The sequence below is a fragment of the Idiotropiscis lumnitzeri genome, chromosome 7 (genome assembly GCF_059441095.1).
Source record: "Idiotropiscis lumnitzeri isolate Australia: NSW breed Sydney's pygmy pipehorse chromosome 7, RoL_Ilum_1.0, whole genome shotgun sequence".
NCBI classification, from domain to species: domain Eukaryota; kingdom Metazoa; phylum Chordata; class Actinopteri; order Syngnathiformes; family Syngnathidae; genus Idiotropiscis; species Idiotropiscis lumnitzeri.
The window spans coordinates 22106248-22129833 of record NC_142397.1 but is presented as its reverse complement, the minus strand read 5'-3'; the positions used below and the strand labels follow the sequence as shown (position 1 = coordinate 22129833).

At 39.5% G+C, this 23586-nt stretch overlaps 1 protein-coding gene across 17 annotated transcripts in view; it reads right to left on the bottom strand.

Moving 5' to 3' along the window:
• Positions 1–23586, bottom strand: part of myo18ab (myosin XVIIIA b) — a 147761-nt gene that overhangs the window by 31293 nt on the left and 92882 nt on the right. For all 17 annotated transcript variants that reach the window (XM_088299775.1, XM_088299787.1, XM_088299778.1 and 14 more), the window contains 10 exons: positions 19862–20005; positions 19637–19726; positions 18869–18988; positions 18363–18474; positions 16936–17063; positions 15222–15376; positions 14953–15076; positions 13165–13272; positions 12242–12334; positions 4677–4787 (listed from right to left, as the gene is read on the bottom strand). In XM_088299775.1, coding sequence (XP_088155901.1) covers positions 4677–4787; positions 12242–12334; positions 13165–13272; positions 14953–15076; positions 15222–15376; positions 16936–17063; positions 18363–18474; positions 18869–18988; positions 19637–19726; positions 19862–20005 — 1185 coding nt within the window. The remainder of the gene's footprint in view (positions 1–4676; positions 4788–12241; positions 12335–13164; positions 13273–14952; positions 15077–15221; positions 15377–16935; positions 17064–18362; positions 18475–18868; positions 18989–19636; positions 19727–19861; positions 20006–23586) is intronic.

Sequence of the window (23586 nt, the reverse complement as noted above, 5' to 3'; positions counted from 1 at the left end):
ATCGCTCTGGCTGCGCTCCAGAGAAAGTAGGGAATGGGAGAACGTTCCACAAAGTCAACTATCACTGCAGGCCTCCACCAGTTTGGGCTTTATGATGATGGCTTTATGACACATGAAAGCCCGCATAGACTTTCCCAAAAAACACATGAAGGACTCACAGAACATGAGTAATAAGATTCTATGGTCTGATGAGACCAAGATTGAACTTTTTGGTGTTAATTCTAAGGAGTATGTGTGGAGTAATCCAGGCACTGCTCATCACGTGCCCAATACAATCCCTACAGTGAAACATGGTGTTTTTCAGCTGCAGGGATAGGATGACTGGTTCTAATTGAAAGAAAGATGAATGTGGGTTAGTACAGAGATATCATTGGGGAAACACTCTTCCACAGTCCTCAGGACCTCAGACTGGGCCTAAGGTTCACTTTTCAATAGGACCATTCTTGACTGGCTCAACCAGAGCCCTGACCTTAGCCTGTTTGAGCATCTCTGGAGAGACGTGATAATGACTGTCCACCAATGTTCACCATCCAACCTGAAAGAATTGGAAAGGATCCGCAAGGAAAAATGACAGAGGATACCAAAATGCTAGGGGTGCAACGATACGTGTATCTGTATGGAATCGTTCGATGCAGTGGTCACGGTTCGGTCCGCACTGGATCGAACAATACGCAAAATGTTATGACGATGAGGAGCAGCGCTGTCTACTCTGCCTTTTTATACGCTGCATTGGCTAGCGCAAATCCATTCGCTTTACGTTACTGCCCCTCCCACAATCATTTTTGGCCCAAGCTGCATGGGAAGCTCGCGAGCGGTTGCAACATGGTTGCAAGCATACCTGAAGTGGAAGAAGCTCCACCAAACTTCACGTCTAGCGTTTGGAAGTAATTTAGTTTTCAAGTATGCACCAGATGGAAAGCGTGTCGGGGACTACAAGTTCAACAGTAGGTCGCAAGTGTCACAACGCTTAAAGTAGGTCGTTGGAAGCACAACAAACATCAAACATCAAATGCAACATTATTCAGACACGGCTGCTCGAAAGTCACGCGACTGACGATTTAAACAGAAATCTGAAAGAAGTGGTGGAGGATGGAAATTAATGCGCCCAAATGCAACTACACTTGTTTTATTTTATTGATTTATTTTTAAATGTTTGGAGTTGTACAATACACTCCAATACATCTTTATTTGTATACAAAGTACAGTGGTTTAAAAAATAATTTAAGGGATAAACTGTTTATTTTCTGCCTATACTGAAAATACAGTCAAGCACCTACAATGATACACTTCTGTATTTGGATGAGTTCTGTGTTCCAATGATTCAAATTTTAAAAACAATGATGTTTCAAATTACACAACATTAAGGAAGATAATTGTTTTTTTATGTATACTTGACTGATAAATATGAATTGCAGAAAAGTATTTTTAATTTTATATATAAAATAAATGAATATGATATAACAAATAGTTTTTACATACCGTTTATAGCCTATATAGTTCCAACTTAAACAAAAACAGGACCTTAAAGTCTTGGGTTAAAGTTAAGAGGTTACTGATGCTGAAAATATGCTTTACAAGATAAGTATAGTCTAACTTTTATTTGTTAAGGAGCTGTTTATTTGCCAAATATGCTGTAATCTGTTGCTTAGAATGCACCACAGAAGATGGGTCATTTCTCAGATAATTTATTTTGTATTAGTATAATATTCTTATTTTTTTTCATGGTGCTGTTTTTTTTTTTAATTATGTTGCGAAGTACGCCCAGCAGAAAACGAATCAGGTGTTGCTTAAATAGATTTAATTAAATGGAAAATGTGTGCTTTTGAGTTTGAACAAATGTAAGTAGTTTCAATAAACTATAAATTAAAAAAAAAAATGTATCGAAAAAATATCGAACTGTGAAACTAATGTATCGAACCGAACCGTGGATTTTGTGTATTGTTGCACCCCTACAAAATGCAGCTGTGAAAAACTTGTGGCATCATTCCAAAGACGACTCATGGCTAGTGATGGGTCCCACAACACCGATTCGACGACGCACACAGCTCACAATCCCCGCGTCGGTGTTCATACGGTTTTAAGACTATCACGTGACGATGCATGAACTGCGTTGACGTGAAAACGCATCTGTCAACGCGATGTGACAGCTGAAACTATCCAAATCTTTGTTTGTTTAGAAGAATTATCATATACCAACAAAATCACCTCCTAAATGCTGAGGCATTATCAGGCCTAGCTTGAGAATGAAGTTACCGATACACCCAGGACAACATCAGGCATGCAGCCATTCTCTTACTTTCTCACAGTTGCTTTGTTTATAATTAATTGAGAATCAGTAATTATTATTGCTAAGATTCCAGGAAGCAGTTACTTGATCAAGCACTGCTGAAATTTATTCTCAACAGCTGCCAGCTTCTGAGCATTGTGGAGAGTGAAGAGTTCAAGGAGCTGATTCAGGTCTTTGAACCCTCATATGTTTTGCCAACAAGAAAGGTTTGTGTGGAAGTTTCATAAAGTAGTAGTTGATGTAGGCAAGTTATCTAATATGCAATTGATATGTATTGATTTGATTTTGGTTGAATTTTCAGACCGTCAACCAAATAGTGGCCAACAAGTACCAGGAGGAACGAGGAAAAAGTGAAAATGGAAGTACACTAAGCTGTGGCAGTGAGTATAACAACTGACGTGGACCTCGGTGAACATGGAAGCATACTTGGCCCTGACCTGTCACTACATAATTATGAATAAGCAGTTGTGTTCATCAGTGTTGGGAGTACAATAGAGAGTCACACAGCTGACAATTTGTCCCAGGTCAAAAGGGGCATGATGGAGGACTGGGTCATAACCAATAAAGTAAAGTGTCTTGTGAGTGACGCAGCACCAATCTCTAATCTCGTTGCACACTTGAGTACAATGACAATAAAGGGATTTCTAATTCTAATTCTAATTCAAACACGATCGCATCCGCTTGACACCTCCAAATTCATCACTCAATTTGCATTGCACACAGTCTTAATTTATTTTTAGAATATCATGCGATCAGGTCACGGCACTGACAGCCTTCAGAAAACAGCTCGGCACATTGTCACATATTTCTGTTCAAGCACTACAGCCAAGGAGAAGCTCACTCATGTGCAGTCACATGTGGGACGGTCAACTCTGAAACTCATCAATGAGGTGCCAACATGCTGGAACAGTATTTATGAATTGCTGTCAAGGCTGCATGATGAGTGGGAAGCAGTGTGGGTATCTCTGGCCCCCTTGAAGACAGATTTCACTTCGCTGACAGCCGACGAGTTCACCATCATAGGAGAAGCACTTCTAGTGCTATCAAGATGTGGATTTGTTCGAAGAGTGGCGGGTGCCAGGTTCAAAGGTCATCCCAATAGTGAAAATGCTTTATCATGCACCTGAGCGTCATGCATCAACCTTGCACACACAGGCAGCCATACAACTCCACCAACACCTAAAAACGTTGAGTCACAGACACGGCTTCCAGTTTGGAGTCTAAAGGTGTGTCAACCTTAGCAACCCTTCTAGACCTCAGATTCACTTGGATTCCACAGTTTCCGCCAGGTGCACTAAAGCCATAACCAGACTGTGGTCTGAGTGTGTGTGTCATCGGACACACAAACGAGACCCAACTTGGTCGATCATGACATCTTTCTGCAACCACATCATGCCATGTGATACATTTTTGGGGGGAAATTGTTCTAAAATGCCAATTTAGTTGTTTTTTTTCTTAGATGAGGTGGGGAGACTAGGAAGAAGTGCAACTGCAGAGTACAGCGATACCCGGCAGAGGGGAATATTGGACACACTCAAGATCCGCTGGTATATTGGAAGAGCCAGCACAACTCCGATCCAAACTTCTTCCACCTCGCAAAAGTATTCCTGTGTACGGCAGCATCATCAGTGCCATGTGAGCGTGTGCTCTCCACAGAAGGGGAAAATGATTGCAAAAAACATTGGGACAGTTTTTTTTTTTTTTTTAAATACAAATTTGATAAGACAAAACCCACAAGCATCCTCATTCACATAACTTTCATTTAGATTTTCACATTATCATACATGTTCACATTAATCAAACATAATACATAATACAATAAATAATAATAATACAATATGAATGCAAAGACTTGAAAGATATTGTTTACACTAAGTCATCAAATCAGTCAGTTCAGACTGTCAAACCAGGTTGCCAGGTGTCAGTAGTCCCACCACGACTCACAGCTGTTGTAGCTCAAAAGGGTGCTTATATTCAATACCAAATATAGGGTCTGAATACTGATGACCATATGATATTTTAGTATTTCTTTTTTCATACATTTGCAAAGATTTCTACATTTCTGTTTTTTCTTTCAATCTGGGGTGCTGAGTGGACATTAATGGGAAATAAAATGAACTTGAGCAAATGGCTGCAATGACACAAAAGGTGAATAATGTCAAAGGGTCTGAATACTTTCCGTACCCACTGTACATGTGCAAGCAAACACATGAAAGCAAAATGTGCCTTTAAAACAAAAACCAGCATCCAGAAAACTTTGTTGACAGTTAAGTCTGCCTCTCACTCACTCACTGGCCAAATACGTCTCTCACTATACTTTATACAGCATGTATTCGGGCTGAACAATCATGAAAAATAGTCTAATTACATTTTTAATGAACCACCTTACCTTCTTGCTGCATGACTGTCTGATTTCCTCCACCTCATCATCTTTGCTCTCTATTTCTTTGGAATGGGTTTGGCGCAAACGCTCCATCTCCATCTCAAGGCGTAATTTAGCCTAAAAAAATGATTAGACAAATACATACCAGTATTTACCACAGTTTGACAGGGCAGCATTGACATTTTCAATTTGTATTTCATAGTAACATTCAATTGGAAACTTATAGTAGATATAGTAATTCTTAACACTTGTTCTTAATGACTTCTTATTGTCTTTTTAATAAGCCAAAATGTGGAAGGGCCTCTTCCTCCACATTTTTCTGAGGCTCACCGGGGTCAGGTATGGAGACCCCCAGATTTGGAGACACCAAAGTTTTGTTTGTTGAATGTTTTTTCAGTTTTGTTATTTTCACCCACATTTGTTTTTGAGGGGGAAAGGGAGCATATAAGGTTGTTGATGTCTAAAGAAGCACGCGTTGATGGAGATTAGGTCTATGCAGATTGCGTCATTTAATATTAATAGCCTGAGAGCTATCGCCCAATTTCACTTCTTTGTACCACCTATAAACTCTTCGAAAAACTCCTCCTCAATAGGCTAACTCCATCAGTCGAAGACCAGCTTATTGAAGAACAAGCAGGCTTCAGACAAGGACGCTCCTGCTGTGGCCAAGTCCTCAACCTTGTCCAATTCATTGAGGATGGATTCGAGAAAAACCTCAAAACAGGAATAGTCCTGGTTGATCTAACAGCAGCATATGACACAATCAACCACAGAAGCCTACTGATGAAAATGGCCACAATGGGAATAAATGGCCACATTGTAAATGTCATCAGAACCATCCTTAACAACAGGAGATTTTATGTTGAAATGGATGGCAAAAGGAGCAGATGGAGAAGTCAAAAGAACGGACTCCCACAAGGATCAGTGCTGTCCCCTCTGCTCTTCAACATTTACACTAATGACCAACCATCATATCCCAACACTAAACGCTTCATTTATGCAGATGATCTTTGCATTGCCACCCAAGCAAAGGACTTTAAAGACATTGAAAACTGTCTGACTGGAGCACTAAATGTAACTGGCAAATATTACCAGCAATGGTCATTAAATGCCAACCCAGGGAAAACAAAGATATGTGCTTTCCACCTAAACAACCGGGAAGCATACCGAAAACTAAATATTGAATGGAATGGGAAAAATCTCACCCATGATGACCATCCAACTTATCTGGGTGTAACACTAGACAGGACTCTCTCCTTCAAATAACACCTAGAGAAACTTAGGAGCAAGGTGTCCTCTCGAGTCAACTTATTGAAAAAGCTGGCTGGAACAAAATGGGGCACAGATCCAAAGACATTGAGAACAACTGCTTTGGCTCTGTGTTTCTCAACAGCAGAATATTGTGCCCCCGTATGGTCTCGATCTGCCCATGCCAGCAAAATAGATCCTATCCTTAATGAAGCTTGCCGTGTGATAACTGGAGCATTAAGACCAACACCAGTCAATATCCTCCACAGGCTCTCGGGCATTCCACCTCCTGCCTTGAGAAGAGAAACACACACCAAAGTGGAAAAACGCAAGCAAGAAAATGATAATCGCCATCCACTCTTCTCCCATGTACCAGTCCCTCCCAGGCTGAAATCTAGGAAAAGTTTCATTTCAACTGAAAGTCTGCCTGAAAACATCACCCCTAGACGGTACAGAATGAATAAATGGAGAGAAAAAGAAAACATGGGACCAGAACAACCGTGTGTCCCAAAACCAAAAGAAAAACTACCCAAGGGCACAAACCTTGAAAGGAAAAAATGGTGTACCCTAAACCGTGCAAGATCTGGTGTTGGGAAAACCAAAGACAACCTAACAAAATGGGGCCTTGCCACATCCTCAGTATGTGACTGTGGTTTCTTAAACCAAAATATGAAACATATCCAACTTGAATGTCCAATAAGCCCTGTATATATCACTCCACCAGACCTACAAAAGGTCACAGACAGGGCAAAAATATGGATAAACCACTGGTGTGACACGATATGATGATGAATATTAATGGCATACGCAACCCTATTAAGAGAGGAAATTTTTTGACAAAACTCAGAAAAGATAAAGTCCACATAGCATTCTTGCAGGAAACGCACCTTAATGATTCTGAACATGCTAAATTTAACAGATCGGGATTTAAACATTTACTTCTCTTCACATGATTCCGGTAGAAGGTGAGGAGTGGCAATCTTGATATCTGGAGCCATAAATTATGAACATGTATTAGAAACTAGAGATAAAGAAGGTAGGTTTGTGATGATCACTGGTAAAATAGATGGCAATTTCACCACTCTCTTTAATGTGTATGTGCCCCCTGGCTGCCAGTGATTGGACCTTTTGTAAACATATATTTGAATTAATGATAACAACTAGTAAAGGAACATTAATCTGCAGAGGGGACTTTAACATAAGATTAAATCCAAAAATGGACTCAAACGAAAAATCTCATACACGTAATATTATAAAGAAAATCAATACACTAATGAGCGAAATGGGAATTGTGGACGTGTGGAGAGAATTTAACCCAAACAGCAGAGAATACACGCACGATTCGTCCGCACCTAACGTCTATTCTCAGATTGACTATTTTTTTTTTCTGTATAAGGGACTCACAAAAGGAAGTGGACTGCTGTGTTATCAGATCTTGGTCACATTTACCTGTCAGTACACCTCGGCACTAAGGCCAGGTGTACATTATAGAGGTTAAACGCAAATGTTCTAAATAATGCAACAATTAGAAAAAGATTGAAAAAAGAAATTCTTGATTATTTGGAATTTAATGACAGTGATGAAGTGACACCACCAATACTTTGAGATGCGTTGAAGGCGATGATCAGTGGTAGGATTCTAGCTATTTCCTCCGATGAGAAGAAACTGAGACAGGAAAACTTAAAAATCCTTAGAGCAGGGGTGGGCAATTATTTTTTCCATGGGGCCACATAAGAAACATAAAATATTGTGGAGGGCCGGGCTAAAAGGCTGAACTAAATTCTGCATAATATTAATTGTATTTCTTTTTTAAAAAGCAGTAAATATCACTGTTTTGACAAGCTGGCAAGAGTATATATTAAAGTTAAGCAATGAAACTAAATACCAAATAAACTGAAAAAATGAGGTTGCCTTACAAAAATTTATTCATTCAAATTTCTCAACACAATGGTCGACAAAATATTAACATTTTTTACTATTTGTGACTCATATTAGTAAACATATTCTGTCACATTCACTTCAAAACACATTTTGAGTTCCATATACTGTTGGATAGTTGTGTAAAGGTTCTGAGCATTTTAAAGACATCACAATATTGTCTTTTTGCACCAAACATTAAGCAAGATACAACATATTGACTGTCACTGAACTGTGATTTTGAGAAAAAGTGTCCCAGTTCATTGTTATAATAATAATAATAATAATAATAATAATATTGCCTTTATTAGTCCCACAATGGGGAAATTCGAGATTCGAACCCAGGCCTCCTGGGGAGACTGGGTCCTGAACGCGGCGCCTTAGACCACTCGGCCATCCTGGCAGCCTTACAGTAACATGCCTACATTTGTGGTCTAACTGCCTCATTTGGTGTTTCAATGCTCATTTTTCTTGTTCAGTGAGAGAAATCTAATCTCTGCTGGGCTTTAACAAGTGCATCAAAGTCAGGCTGAATGTCTGAAGTGGAGATGCGAAGCACAGCTGACAGATGATCATCAGTGAGAGAGGATCTGTATCTGGATTTTGTAAACTTCATAATTGAAAATGTTTGTTCACAAATGTAGGTAGAGCCAAAGAGAACAAACATCTTAAAGTGCTCTGCCAGTACTCCATCCGTTATCCCGCGGACAAATACGAGTAGCTGGGCTGTGTCGCGGACATCACAACTCTCGTCCAGAGCCAAGGAGAAAAAAATACAAACTTGGCACTTCACGTTGCAGCTGTAGCTCCAGATTCCCCGCAATGTCCTCGACCCTTCTCGTCACGGTTCGCCTGGACAGCGGGACTTGCTCAAATGCCGCTTTTTTTTCAGGGCATATTAGTGCTGCAGAGTCTACCAAGCACTCTTTCACGAACTCCCCCTCTGAGAATGGCTTGCTGTTTTTGGCTATTTTGTGGGATATCACAAAGCTGGTCTTGGTTGCTGCATCCCTGGATGCATGAAGCCTGGTAAAAAAGCCTTGCTGCGTTTGCAGCTTAGCTAGCAAAGCTTCCGATGTCTGCGCTCTTTCAGCATCAGTTAGGTTTTTATATTTCTCTGCATGTTTCGTCTGGTAATGCCGACTCAAATTGTAGTACTTCAACACGGCGATCTGCTCCCCGCAAACTAAACACACAGCTTTACCTCTAACTTCAGTAAATAAATACTTCGCTGTCCAATTTTTGTTGAAAATTCTACATTCGGCATCTACCTTTCTTTTTTTAGCCTGAGCGGACATTTTTGAGGGCGAACGTCGTCTTGTTGTGATTCAATCGCGCGCATGTCTTGATATACGCATTACGTCTTTATGTGCAACGCACATTGTGCGGGAATAAAAAAAAACAATTTCAGAATAAAAGCAGTGCAGCTTTAGCCCATGAATGAGGTGAAATTAAAAAGTATGTTTATTTTGAAATTTCCAATTAACCTTACACTCGCGGTCAGAGTCAACCAAAGGTATGTGGCCCGGGCCATACAATCAGGTCTGTCATACGGGCCAGTCAGTGCCACCCGGCGGGCCGGATGTGGCCCGCGGGCCGTGCAATGCCCAGGTCTCTAAGGCTTAGAGGGACAATTGGTAAAATTACAAAAAGAGCATTCGGGATCCTTAAAGGAAGAAACCAGGCAGGAAGTAATAAATTTGAAGAAAATTGATGACTTAAACACACAAGAAATTCAAAACAAACTTCTCTTTGTGAAACAACAATATTACGAAGTAGGAGGGAAATCATTGAAACTGATAATACAAGCTGAGAAAGCAACAAACAAAGAACCATACATAAAATAAGGAACCCAAGGACAAAAGTAATAGAAACCAGTCTGAATAAAATCCATAAATGCTTTCACAAACTACTTCAAAACACTATATTCTGAACCTCTGATTGATAACGATGCACAGATTAATTCTTTCCTGTCTCAGTTACATTTACCTCATGTGAGATCTACTGCGTGAACTAGGAGCACAAACCGCAGCTTTGACGATCTCAAAATCGCGTTGTCTGAGATTGCAATTACGGTACCAAAACCATACATCGTTCAGCCATACTGCGATGGAAAAAAAGCATGTTCCCCAGGTTAGCTCGCGCCACCCTCAGCATCGCACCGCTTAATTTTAAGTTTAGATGCAGAGAAGGCATTCGACTCAGTGAGGTGGTCATTTCTATATAAGGTAATGCGAAATTTGGCTTCCACACAAGTTTGATAGACATTTTTTTCCGCCTTGTACGAATCTCCCTCTGCTAGACTCATGGTTAACGGGTACTTGACCTCCCCTGTTCAACTACAGAGGGAAACAAAACAGGGATGCTGCGCCTCCCCACTCCTTATTGCGTTGTTTATAGAACTCCTGAGGCAGTGGATTAGACAGAGGCAGGATATTAAGGGGGTAAAAATGGCATCAGGGGAACAAAAACTGTCCCTTTTTGCTGACGACTTATTGCTGAATATAACATACCCAACACAAACCCTACTGAAACTGATGGATATGTTAGAGGAATATGGCCCACTGACTGGATACAAAATTAATATTCGTGAGACATAGATGCTCACGTTTAATTATGATCCACTGCCAAAAATTAAGACGAAGTATGAGTGGAATTGGGAGGCGGAGTCGATCAGATACCTTGGTGTGACTTTACCTAAAGACTTGACTAATTTGTTCCATCTTAACTTTGACTGGTTCAATTTGAGGCTGAGGTTAGATTTACAGAGATGGAATGTTATTCCTTTTTTGAGCTTAAACTCTCGGGTGGAATCAATCAGGATGAACATACTCCCACGTTTGCTCTACTTTTTTCAATGTCTGCCAGTTAAAATAACTTATAAACAATTTAATGATTGGGACAGATTAATCTCAAGGTTTCTGTAGCAAGGTCATAGAGCCAGAATGAAATATAAAACATTACAACTGAGTAAACAAGTTGGTGGAATGGGGCTTGCATGTATGCAAGGTTACTGCTATGCAGCCAGCCCAACTTAGACCTTTAATTTGTTTGTGCCTGCCAAATTATGATGCAGGGTGGAAAGTAATAGAACGGGCAATGATAGTGAAGATCCCGATAGCAGCCCTCATGGCAGACAACAAATTGAAACAAGTGACAATCGCTGAAGACAGTTTAAAAACTTTTCTTTTGAAAATATGGCAGGAAGTTTGAAAAATGTGTAAATTGGCTGACTAAGGTGGTGTGCCTATGATGTGGACTTAACGCCAAATAAAAATGATGGAGGATTTAAGGTATGGCACCCTAAAGGCTTGACCACATACCTTTCATTCATTCACAAAGGGGAATTTCGGAGTTTTGAATCTTTGAAAATTTAATATTGTTAGAAAAAGATTACTTCTATAGATACCTGCAGCCACTATTTCAACCAAAACCTGAAAGAATACGTAAAAAAGCAAGGACCTGGAATGTTACAGGAGGTGATACAACTACTTAAATCTACAACATGCAATAAAAATATCCCCAAAATGTATAAGGGCAAAATGCTATCTAGACAGGACAACACAGATAACATAAGGGGCAAATGGGAAAAAGAAGGAGGGGTGTTGATTGATCAGAGGAGTTGGGAGTGGATATGCAACCAGCAATGGACCTCAACTGGATCAAACACATGGCTGGAGTTCTGTTGGAAGACTGTTGTGCGATATTTTATTACTCTCATCCAAAAAAGGTATCAAAGCAAGGGAGACTCTTGTTGGAGAGACTGTGGGACTAATGGAGCACTCCCATATTTTTTGGACCTGCCAGGTTATCCAACCGTGAGATCCACACACCTCGAAAAAGTACTTGGAGTGAAAATCCCTTTGGAACATGATTGCATGTTGTTGGGGGACCTGCAACTTGAGAGTTGGACTGACAAAAAGCTGTTCAATACACTTTCAGCAGCCACTAAAAAATCCATCACGAGAAAATGGTTAAAGACAGAATCACTGACTGTTGAAGACTGGATACGTATTGTGGATGACATTTGTTATGGAAAAGTTAACATATTCCCTCAGGGTCAAACCGGATGAATTCTATTTAATATGGTACAAGTGCACAGAATATGTGAAACCGATTAGGTCTGACTTCAGCTGACGCAACAAAGGTGGGGAGTGCTTCTTACTTTGTTTTACATCTTACGTTAGTAAGTGGTTTGATATGCTCCCAATCTTTTCTTATTTTATTTCATTATTATTACTTATCCCTTTTTGGTTTTTTTTGTTTGTTTTTCTTTGTTTGACAACACTTTTTTTCAGTTTTTTTTACTTAGATTGTGGAATGGAACTATTGTTTATAAAATAAAAAAATGTGACTAATGCGTTTCTAAATCCAAATGTAAATTGTATTGTTGATCTGTACTGTACCTGTTCTAACATCTGGATGGTTCCTGCTTGCTCGTCAAGCTCCTCCTCCTGGTCCTTCACCTTTGCCTCCATGTCACGAAGCTGCTTTCTCACCTGAAAAATATCAATTACTTCAAATAAAATGCAGACTTTGCAAATCTTTCTATAAAATATATTTTCTTTTTGTATTTCAGAAAGAGCTGTAAGCTGATATGTATGTGATATGATATGATGTGATGTGTGATATGATACATATATATATATATATATATTAGGGGTGCAACAATACGTGTATCTGTATTGAATCGTTCGATACAGTGGTCACGGTTCGGTGCGCACTGATCGAATATGCTGAATTTTATGATGATGAGGAGCAGCGGTCTTCTCCACCTTTTTCTATGCTGGATTGGCGAGCGCAAACCCATCCACTGTACGTTACTGCCGCTCCCACATTCAATTTGGCCCAAGCTGCATGGGAAGCTCGCTAGCGGTTGCAACATGGCTACAAGCACACCTGAAGTGGAAGAAGCTCCACCAAACTTCACGTCAAGCGTTTGGAATTAATTTTTTTTCTTGTTTAGTATGCACCAGATGGAAAGCGTGTCGTGGACTACAACTTCAACATTATGTCGCAAGTGTCGCACAATGCTAACTACGTCAGTGAAAGTAAAACAAACATGGTGACATATATACGCCATTACTTCAATGTGAACATGTGTGGAACGTTATAAGGTTCCTGCGCTGACCTATTTCACCAATACTGTAATTCCTGATTTGTACAACAAGACGAGAGTCAAATTAGCAACGGCTATATATATGATGCGATGCCGCAAGGTGCGAGATCTGATACGATGCGGTATGATGAGCTATACGATAGACGCAAAATAAGACATATCTTGTATATTGCAGTTCACTTATGCTTCAACGTGAGAGAGCAACAAGACCTTAGCTAGTGATGCTTCATCCTTGGACTCTTGGGAGTTGAGATCCTGCAGCTCAGCCTCTAGCTGGTCCAATTTAAGATTGATAGCGCACACCTCCAGGTCCTTGTCCTGTAAAACCAAACAAAGAAGAGAAGAAGGCCAAGCAGGTCAAATCAATGTGGACAAGAGTCCAACACGTTTCCATTGTCAAATTCAAGTACCGTCCTGATTCATTTTCAAGATCTTCCAACTTATTTTTTTTTTTTAAACATGACAAGAAATTATACTACAAACAAAAGTCAGTTATATAATAGCAGATGGAAAAGAGCATATATTTCAACTGCAGATTATCATATATTCTGTATTTCTCCATCAAGCAAGCAAACATGTTAAACCAGTTTCCAGTATACCACTAATGGATTTTTTTTCCCCAAACAAAATTCATCCAATTACATTAATAGAATTTAATTGGTCTATGAATCATTGAAATGAGATCCTTTACACGCGTGCCACTCAACACTGGATTCCCATTAATTTTTGCTATACACTGAAAACCTTTGGTTATGACATCAAAGCATGAATACTTGACTATAGATAAACAGTTCAGATTTTTTTTCTTCTGGATCTGTGCATTATATAGAAAACATTTTTTAAGGCAGCAATTTTTTGGAACATGACTGGTATGTTTTGTTGCCTTGGTGTTTCCGACTTCATTGATTACTATAAATAGATCTGAATGTCAACACTTACTTTCAGATTGGGTTTAACTAGGGCAGACTACATTTACAGTGAGTCACGGGTGTAACCATCATGAAAACTAGAGAGCTGTCAGGGTGAAAAACAAACGACAATGAAAAAGACTGAAAATTGAATAAAGAATGGCAAATCAACAATTGTACAACTGCAGAGGATAGAGGAAGCATTACATCTGCATCAAAATATTGACAAGTCTGAGGATGAATTGCTCAGGGAAGACTCAGCGAGTCCAAGTATAAAAGGGCCTCTGCCAGGAGGAGTCTTGTCGTGTGTTGTAAAATAGGTTGTTTGATTTGATAATCATGTCCGGACACCGAAATTAATAAAATAATGATTTTATGTGGTGCTTGTTGACATAAATCCCCATGGAAAAAAAGAGTTCCGGGGCATGCTCCAGATGGAGTTGTTTTGTTTGGGTGTGCTAAAGTCCTCATTTCTTTTGGTCCCAAAGCGGCTGTATTTTTTAACAGATGACCCACACGCAACGCGGGAGCCACACGGGACAATAGGCCCACCACAAACTGTTTTTCAACTCATTTCTATGACAGAATTGAAATTAAAATATACTCACAAATTAATTTTAATGAACAAAATACCTCTAGTAGACACTCAAGCAAGAGGTAATAATCATTTTAGTCAATATTGCCAGCATGCAACAGAGTGCAATCTGTCAAAATGACACTGCGTGTCAAATATTGGTGCTGCAGATAATAGCCCCAGCACATTATCGGTCTATCCCTAATTTTTTAGGAAAAAAATAATAATAAATTAAATAAACCAAAAAATTGATTATTTTTCATAATGGTTCAGCCCGATTTGTTACAATTTAAATTAGGTAGTGTATCAGATCTAGATGGTGGCAAAAAAAAAAAAACACGAAAATTGTATGATGTTCATCTTTTAACCAACTCAAATGCTTTCATTGCACAGATCAAATAAATAAATTAGCCTCACTGTTACTACTACTTTTAAAACTTTGGAGGGTTGTTTTTGCATTTTTACAATTCTGGCAAAGCGTCTGGTGAGAGTATGTGAATACACCCAATACAGTACCTCAACTTGTTGTCTGAGACTGAAGGCCTCTCCAGTTAGCATGTCTTTCTCTCTGGCCAGCTTCTCTCTAAAGGTCTTTTCCCTCTGCACCTCATCCTGCGCTGCACTGAGCTCACTGTCGAACCTGCACAGAAACACAAATACAGATTTATAACATTCTGAGACTAAGAAACAGACAATGTTGCTACTCTGCTGACATTTATATTATGTGCCAGAAGAAAGACTAGATGTACTTCAACAGTGTGCGTTTTTTTTTTTTTTGTACTAACTTCCTCTGTTTCTTCTCCAGATCATGGTTGCGGCTCTGTTGGCCCTCAAGGTGAAGTTTGGTGTCCTGCAGTTCAGCTGTGAGTCGCTGCGCTTTTTTCTTTAGCTGCTGGATATTTCGTTGCGATTCTTCATTATCGGCCTGTAGGTCGCTGATCTACATAAACCCAATGGAAAAAAAATAAGAATTATCTTCCTTTTTATCCACATTGTGGAATGTCCTTCACACAGCAGTAAATATCACAGAAAATCAGCCACAGAGCATAATGTTTAACGGTTTGCTTTAATGCCTCTCTCTCTCTTGCTCTGCCCACCCCCAGCAGGTATGACAGCTCCGCAGTCATTAACAGGTATTTACTTACATTCAGTTGAATTGGACTTTGGGTTTTGTGGGACAAATTGAATAAATGGAATGCCTTCATTTGTGAGCAGGGGCAAATTCAAGATCCACTCTGAGAAGGGATGCCAAATTGAGTGGGAACGTGGCAAGACTTGATGAGGTTACAGAAAAGCCACACAGTGTAGAGAATAACTCATTGACATGAGGTACAGAAGCTTGATAGACGGATAGCTCTAGCTACAATATATACACATCCAGAAAAAGTATGTCAACTCTTTGGAATTACTTGGGTTTCTCTATATCTATAAATCTATCATCTATATATATCTATAAACAAATGCAGTTTTCTTAAACAAATAACACACAGGCAATTATGCTTTCATGAAGACAACAGAGAGGAAATGAGAGGAATCCGTTACTTGCAAAACAGACCTGCACGACAGTCAAGAGGAAATCTGCACCATTCCCTTTTACAAAAATGCAATATTCTTTGGATGTCCGGGATAAATTGCACTCTATTGGTCAGGTGTGGGCAAACTACGGCCTGGGGGCCACATGCGGCCCATTAAACGATTTTAACCTGGCCCGCCCAACTTAAAAAAAAAATTAAATGAATAAACCTTGTTAATGTTTTATTTTCTAAATACTGTGGTGTGTCAAAGACATATTTTGTTGTAATGCTTTTGTTCACTTTCATTTAAAATTAAATGTATTTTTTTTCAGATGAGGTGAGGTTACCAAAACACTCCATCCATTTGCTCCGGGTCCGGGCCCGCTGTCAAATTTTAGAGCCCATTGTGGCCCACCAATCAAAAAGTTTGCCCACCCCTGCTATAGTTTATACAACAGCATCATGATGAGCTAAGGACTCCACAAGACATATATTCTTCTGAGTTGCTGATTGACTACTGTTATTTGGGTCGTCACCCCTTTTCGGTTAAGTTTCAATTGGCAGACAGTTCTACATGATGCAAACTCCTAGGGAGAGTACAAGCAATCTTTCCCATTTATAGACAACAGACTGATGAACATCAATGTTTTTAGATACGTTGGTCTATATTCTGAGAGCTCTTTGGTGTGAGCCACGGTTCACATTGTGCAATGGTTCTTAAAATCAGAAAATTCAAACTTAGACATACCACCTTCAATTTTGAAACATTGATTGAACTCTAGGTTGGCTGACTCCTGACTCCGATTAGCTCTTGAAACAGTCCTTAGCCTGGGCGTTCAATTAATTTTTAAACCCTCGACAGAAATCTCATACTTTCACACATACTTTTTCTTACAATGTAAATGAGTCAAAACGATAACATGATTAGAATTGATGACTGTCAGTTGCGTGAGCCAATGGGAGCATGACACAATTATTCTCTTACCCTGCGCTCCAACTGTCGTTTGTTCTGCTGCTCTACCTCCATCTTGTCCTCAAACTCCTGCTGCAGTCGCTTCTTCGTAAACTCGATTTCTCTGATGGCTCTTTCATACTTCAGCCTCCACTCTCCTCCTGTCACATAAGCACATATATGGTACACACACTCGAGAAAAATACACATACTGTCAAAGTGTGCATTCTACATACAGCTAGTCAGGGTTAGGATTTCAGGGGGGGTCAAGAAATTATGGCCCATTCCACCGAATATGCGCCATGTGCTTTTTGTCATTTTTTTAAAAATGATCTTGTGGTCTTTTTCCTCTCTAATAATACATGATACACATTAACTGCTCCAATCTGTGTTGGCCCAACCCAGGCAACTTTATTTCTTCATTTGATTTTTTTACAGGGTTCATAAGCCAAAGACAGTTGCATTTTCTCAGTCCTGTTATCAAAACTCAAGAGACATGTAATAAGCATGTTTAAAATCTAGTCAACTCATTTCTTTCTTTTTTCAGAAATTTGAAAGAAGAGTTTTGCACTTCATATACACTATATGTCTGAGGAGGAAAAAATATCCATGTATATGCATCCATCCATTATCTAATCCGCTTATCCTCACAAGGGTCATGGGCGTGCTGGAGCCAATTCCAGCCATCTTCAGGCAGTAGGCAGGATTCACCCTGAAATGGTTACCAGCCAATCGCAGGGCACACGAAGATCATTATCACGATGTAAACACCTCTTTCGTCGCAGCACAGCGGTGATAAATGAGCACTTAAAATGAAAGCACGTTGCGGCTGATGCCCGATTTAATTTACGACGGACTGTTAGTTCAAGGTGTATCCTGCCTCCTGGCTGAAGAGAGCTGGGATAGGCTCCAGCACCCCCGTAGCCCTTGTGAGGAGATGCATCTTAGATATTGGATGGATGGATTCATGTACAAATAAAATGTACATTAGTACAAAATGTAAAACATTTAGGGGTTTAAAAAATGCATTTTCATATGCACATATTACACATAAATAAGAAATTTTACTTGACTGAAAATAGTGTTTAAAAACCTGAGAAAGAAATGCCCCCCACAAAGCCTCTTTAGTGTCCTTGCATTAATACAAGAATAGATTTTATTGTTTTTAACCGTATAATGGCATTTTCTTTTTTTCTTCTGTCATGTTCGTAAATGTCGCTGTACATTGTAAAGAAAATCGCAAGTAAAATCGATATCGCAATATCTGCCAGAAAAATCGTAATGCAATTTTTTTCTTATAATCGTCCAACATTGTTGTGTTGTGTTATGCGGGTTGGGCAATTAATATTTCCAATAATAAGGCGCAAGTTGAGAACATACACAAACATTAGCAGAAAACGCAATAAATTGGTTATTCTTATTTTTTTGGGTGATTGCGCTTGTGTTGGAAGGAGTATTACCTGATTCGTCATCATCCAACACTCCATTGAGTTCAGAGGCCCTGATTAGACGAGCCTCCATTACTTCCATTTCCATAGATTCCATCTGTTTCTTCATATTGTCAAACTGGTCCTAATAAATACGTGAAAGCAAAAGAATGCCATTATAGTGTGAGCATTTTTACCAGAAAGTTGGGTCAAATTGTCCTAATCAGCCTATTGTCCATTTCTAAATTGAGTTACCGGTATTTTTTTATCCAACGTTTGGTCTACAGTTCGATTGCCTGGTTAGATGACCACAGCCTCACAAACATTTATGGTAAAAGTACACAGCATATAAAGTTCTAAGTGGGTATTTAATTCAACAACATGAGAACATTTGCCCAGACCAGGATACGGCATGGTGGTTTGTTATGCTAATCAACCAACTCAAAATATTTAAATAAATGTGTATTATGCTACATACATGTGTCCTACAAGCAGGTGTGCGAGTGTGCGTGCATGTGAGTATGCATAAACGTGTCTACCTGCAGGTCCTTCATGTCTTTCTCAAGACGCAGTCTCTCCGATGTTTCAGTCTCCAGGAGCTGAGAGGCCGACTCCCCGGTGTTCCGCTCATCAGTCAACTCTGATGACAGCTCTGTGATCTGATCACATACACACATGTAATATCTGACATGTACAAAGAAAAAAAAAACCTCCTTTGCCTGTCGGAAAATGTGTTTTGGTACAATGAAACTAAGAATAATTGAACATTTTGACAATAATTAAACAACACGAAACCTTAGCTCATAATCAAAAGAACACAATGGAGTACCAACAGTGAAGCAGGGTGGTGGCAGCACCATGTTCTGAGGGTGTTTATCCCACCTTGCATTCGTGCCTTCGTCAAGAAGGGAACAGTTATATATGCCAGTCAGTGGAGGGACAGAAAACAAAAAATGCTTACAAATTAAAAAAAAAAAACAGCTCCGGTTGAACATTTCACCTAGATCGACCAAACGTTTAAGGCACATGTAACAGCCCAAGACATACAAATAAGTCTCTGACGCCCAACTCTCAACTCAACAGGTAGGTGGTTCAAATGTTGCCACAGTTTTGGCGTTTTGTAGAGGTCGTATTTTATTGAACAAATATTTTGATATGATATTTTCCAAAAAATTCCAATCCCAATGTGCCAATATTTCAGCATGGGCAGGGATCAGAGTTCCCTATAAAGCTGCTCTCAACTCTAGCTCAGATTTGTTTTTATTTTGTGTGTGCGCGTGTGTGTGAGTGTGTTTTTGCAAGTTTACCCTGCTCTCAAGACGGTCACTGTTAAGTCTCAGTTCATTCCTTTCTTTCTCGACCTTCTCTAGCCTCTGCTTCAGATGAAGAATCTCTTCCTAGAAAGTGGCATAAGATGCATGATAGAAAATTAATCTGTCTAGTCAATAACTCACTCATTAATATTAATTGATTATTGGACATTTCTTGCCAAATGAAATCAAAGTAAAGCCGAAAACACGTTATATGCTTACATCCTTGCCACGGATTTGTTCTTCGGTGAGTTGAACCTCAATTAGAGGCCTGACTGTAGTGAAAAGCTTCCACCACGGCCAATCTTTGACCCCACGATTCTTCTTAATGTTCTTCTGGATACAACGGATTGCTAAATCCTGGATCTGTCAGGCAAAGATCAGACAGAATTGAGAATCAGAGGACAAGAACAAAACAAGACTGAATCGAAGAAAACTAAGAAATTTATAATTTTGTTTGGTTACTTTGTTGCGTTCGTACAGATGTTGATTTCGTGAAATTATTTACGTTCAGTATTTCTTCCATAATGCCATAGGGGATGCGGAAGTAAAGACCCTGTGACATCATGCATTTAAAACATAATTTCTAAATATAGTAACTACTTTCTGTCAAGTATGCATTTTTTAAACCCTAAAATGTTTTACATTCTGGACTAATGTACATTTTCTTCATACATAAAGAGATTGTTAGATTATATGTCAATAAAATCATTGTCCCTTAGCAAAGTAGATGTCAAACCTCAGTACTCTGTGATGAAAAATAGTGTAAATGTTAATGATGCGATGATAAATATTTAACATACGTTGCTAACGTCATTCATAATGAAGAGCTCGATGTCAAACGCATATTAAATATTTACAATGTCACAAATGTAATTTTCACAATTTTGCACCACAGAGTACTGACTTTTGAGCTCGACACAAATTTACCTTCTCACGTTTAAATATCCCAATCAAAATCGTTTTTACACTCACCATTACTGTTTGGACAAAAAGATTCAATTAATACCATGATATTTCAGGTCATATTGATTAATATGGGAAAAATATTGAAAAAGAACATGTACAGTACTACAAAAGGTTAAACACTTTTGGGTTTAAAAAAAAATATATTGGAATTTTTTAATTTTATTACCCAATTACACACCAATGCAAAATTCTAATTCATGGCAAGTAGTACACTATGTCTTTGCTAACTTGAACCATTTTATTTTTTATTTATTTATTTTTTTTAAATGCCTGCTTCCCTCACAAAGCCTCTTTTTTTGTCTGCATTATTATTAGAGTAATAGCTTTATTGTTAAAAATGGCATAATGGCATTTTCGGTCATGTTTGTAAATGCTTCAGTACATAGTGAAGACAATTGCAAATCATATCCAAATCGCAACATCAGCTAGTAAAAAAAACACAATACAATTTTTTCCTAAAATCGTCCAGCCCTGGAGGGGAGTCATTTGTATGACTCGGGAGCAATATACTTTGTTTTTGGTGAAGAAACCAACAATATTCGCATTTTCATCCATTCAGGGATCACAGCAGAAACCTTTGTGGCGAGCGTGGGAAATATTTACCTCGTCACCTGATCATTGGCGAAAGGTAGCGAACAGGTTGCTGACTTTATGTCACACACCTTGCGATAGAGCACTGCACGTCTACTGTGCTGCAATGGAAAAACTGTGACTATTGGGATTTGAGGCTCCAAATACAATATACCATAAAGTAGTTTATTATTTAGATATATTATTTAATTGAACCATAAAAACATGACACGATTGTTAAGGAAGATGCCGATTGCTACAAAGAGAGGAAAAAAGCAGCAACAAAAGTACAGACCTTCGCTATTTTGAGAGGCTGCTTGCAATGATCGATTGCCACATTCATAATTTACATACTGTATTTTTACGGCCATAAGACGCGCTGCATCAAAGGGCGCAACACCAGTTGAGGGTGCTATTTCCGTATTTAATGCATATATTAGGCGCGCCGCACTACAAGGCGCGAGCTCGCCTGAGCTCAGCTCGCTCTAGCTAGCTAGCTCAGCTCGCGCTAGAAAGCTCAGCTCGCGGTAGCTCACACTGGCTCAACTTGCACTAGCTCAGCTAGATAGCTGATGCCAGCTCACCAGGACTCAATCCCTTTAAGGATCGTTGCCAGCGGTATCACCCAAAGTCAATGACAGATGTCCTGAAACTATCAGGAAGCACTGCCAATAACACTGACTCTAACCAATAAGATGTGTCATGGCAATTCGCCAACAAGACAAGGTCAGGGGAGGGACTTCACTTGTCACCAGTCATGGTTTCAAATCAAAACCAAAAAAACTCAGCATACAAGCAAACAATGAAACAAAGAAATGAGATTAACACAAAACATGTATCTCTCATGCCATCTATATACCCAAAAGAAAAAATAACACAAAAAGATTATAGCAATGGCTTCTTGGGAGCCACTCAGACTCAGCCAATCACATGGCTGTTTAGAGAGATGTGCATGGCTGTTGTGCTTTGGGCTTTTTGCAGTCTGTTATCTAAACCTGGGACGTTTCTTGCTTGCAATAACATAAATGATAAGACAGACCACAACATTGTGGACAGCTGCCCTTTTGTCCAGCTTTCTCCTACACCATCACCCAAACACCATAGTCACATAATGTATTAGTCACAGTCAATTCGAAGCATAGATGACTCAGACTTTGTCCAACAGGGTGTGCTAACATGCACTCCGAACAGCCCAATGAGTAAAAGGGTTGATGGTCGAGAGTGATGCTCAGTCCATATAATGGGCGCGTCGCTTTACAAGGCGCCGCTTTACAAGGCGCCTTGCTTGTTTTGGGGAGGATTTGGGACTTTAAAGTGCGCCCTATGGTCCGGAAAATACGGTAATCACTTGCGGAGACTGCACCCAAAACACAACGGCGGCAGTCAAACCAAACGGAGATCAGACGTAGGCAGCCGTCAGCACCAAGCCAACACAACTCACAGTCATTTAACAAGGGCACACCATAGGGCTGGGCGATATGACCTCAAATCAATATTCGCGATAAATTAAGCAATTTTACCTCGATAACAATAAATGCATGATAAATTTCCGCCCGTGGACCAAAATCAAAATAAATGCAGGAAATGCATATTAACTGTTTTTATTGACCAACTGGTACACATTACTTTCAATGAAAAATAAAATTACAAAAATCATTTGAATAAACATTCCAAATAGCTTGCTTTAAATGACTTGAACAATGTCACAAAGAACAGGAGAAAAGGAGTACCTCTCGCAAAATCTTTTCTGCAAATAGATTGCGCCAAGGTGCTGTAATGCCATGTGCAAAGGCCTAGATTTGTGTGAAGGTCTCTAGTAAACAATATAAATAATGCCGTGTGCAAAGGAGCTAGTGTGGTCGGCAAATAAAATGCTAAATAAAATGGGAAAAAAAGTCCATATAAATAAACAAGTGTGCATCATCGGGAAAATGTGCCGTCTCGAGTACTCTGGTGCGCAGTCGCCACTTGTCGTCTATGTAATGCACATTCAAGCTCAAACAGGGATCCATGTTGCAACTCGACCACAAGTCGGATGTGGATGCAAAATGCTTGACATGTCGCCGCTCCCATCCCGATGTTGTCCATATCGGGAAGTACGGTTTGCGACAAATATTTGCGTGCCTCTTGTCGTCTACTTTCATGAGGCGTTTAAATCCTGTCCGCTCCACTGTAACTAGAGGAGCTAAATCTTTGGCTATGTGCTAGGCTATTGCGTCCACCTCTGAGACGTTCTCTCGTATGGTGTCGCCTCCGTTATGGGCTGTTGTCACTGGTCGAACCTTACTTCTCCCTTTGAACTTTCAGCACAGCATGGTTGTCTTGTGGGAGGTGAAAAAGAAAAGGTTGGACGCGCTGTTTTGGGTGCTTACGACGCACTGTGTAGTTCATGTTCTTTTGCTCAAACA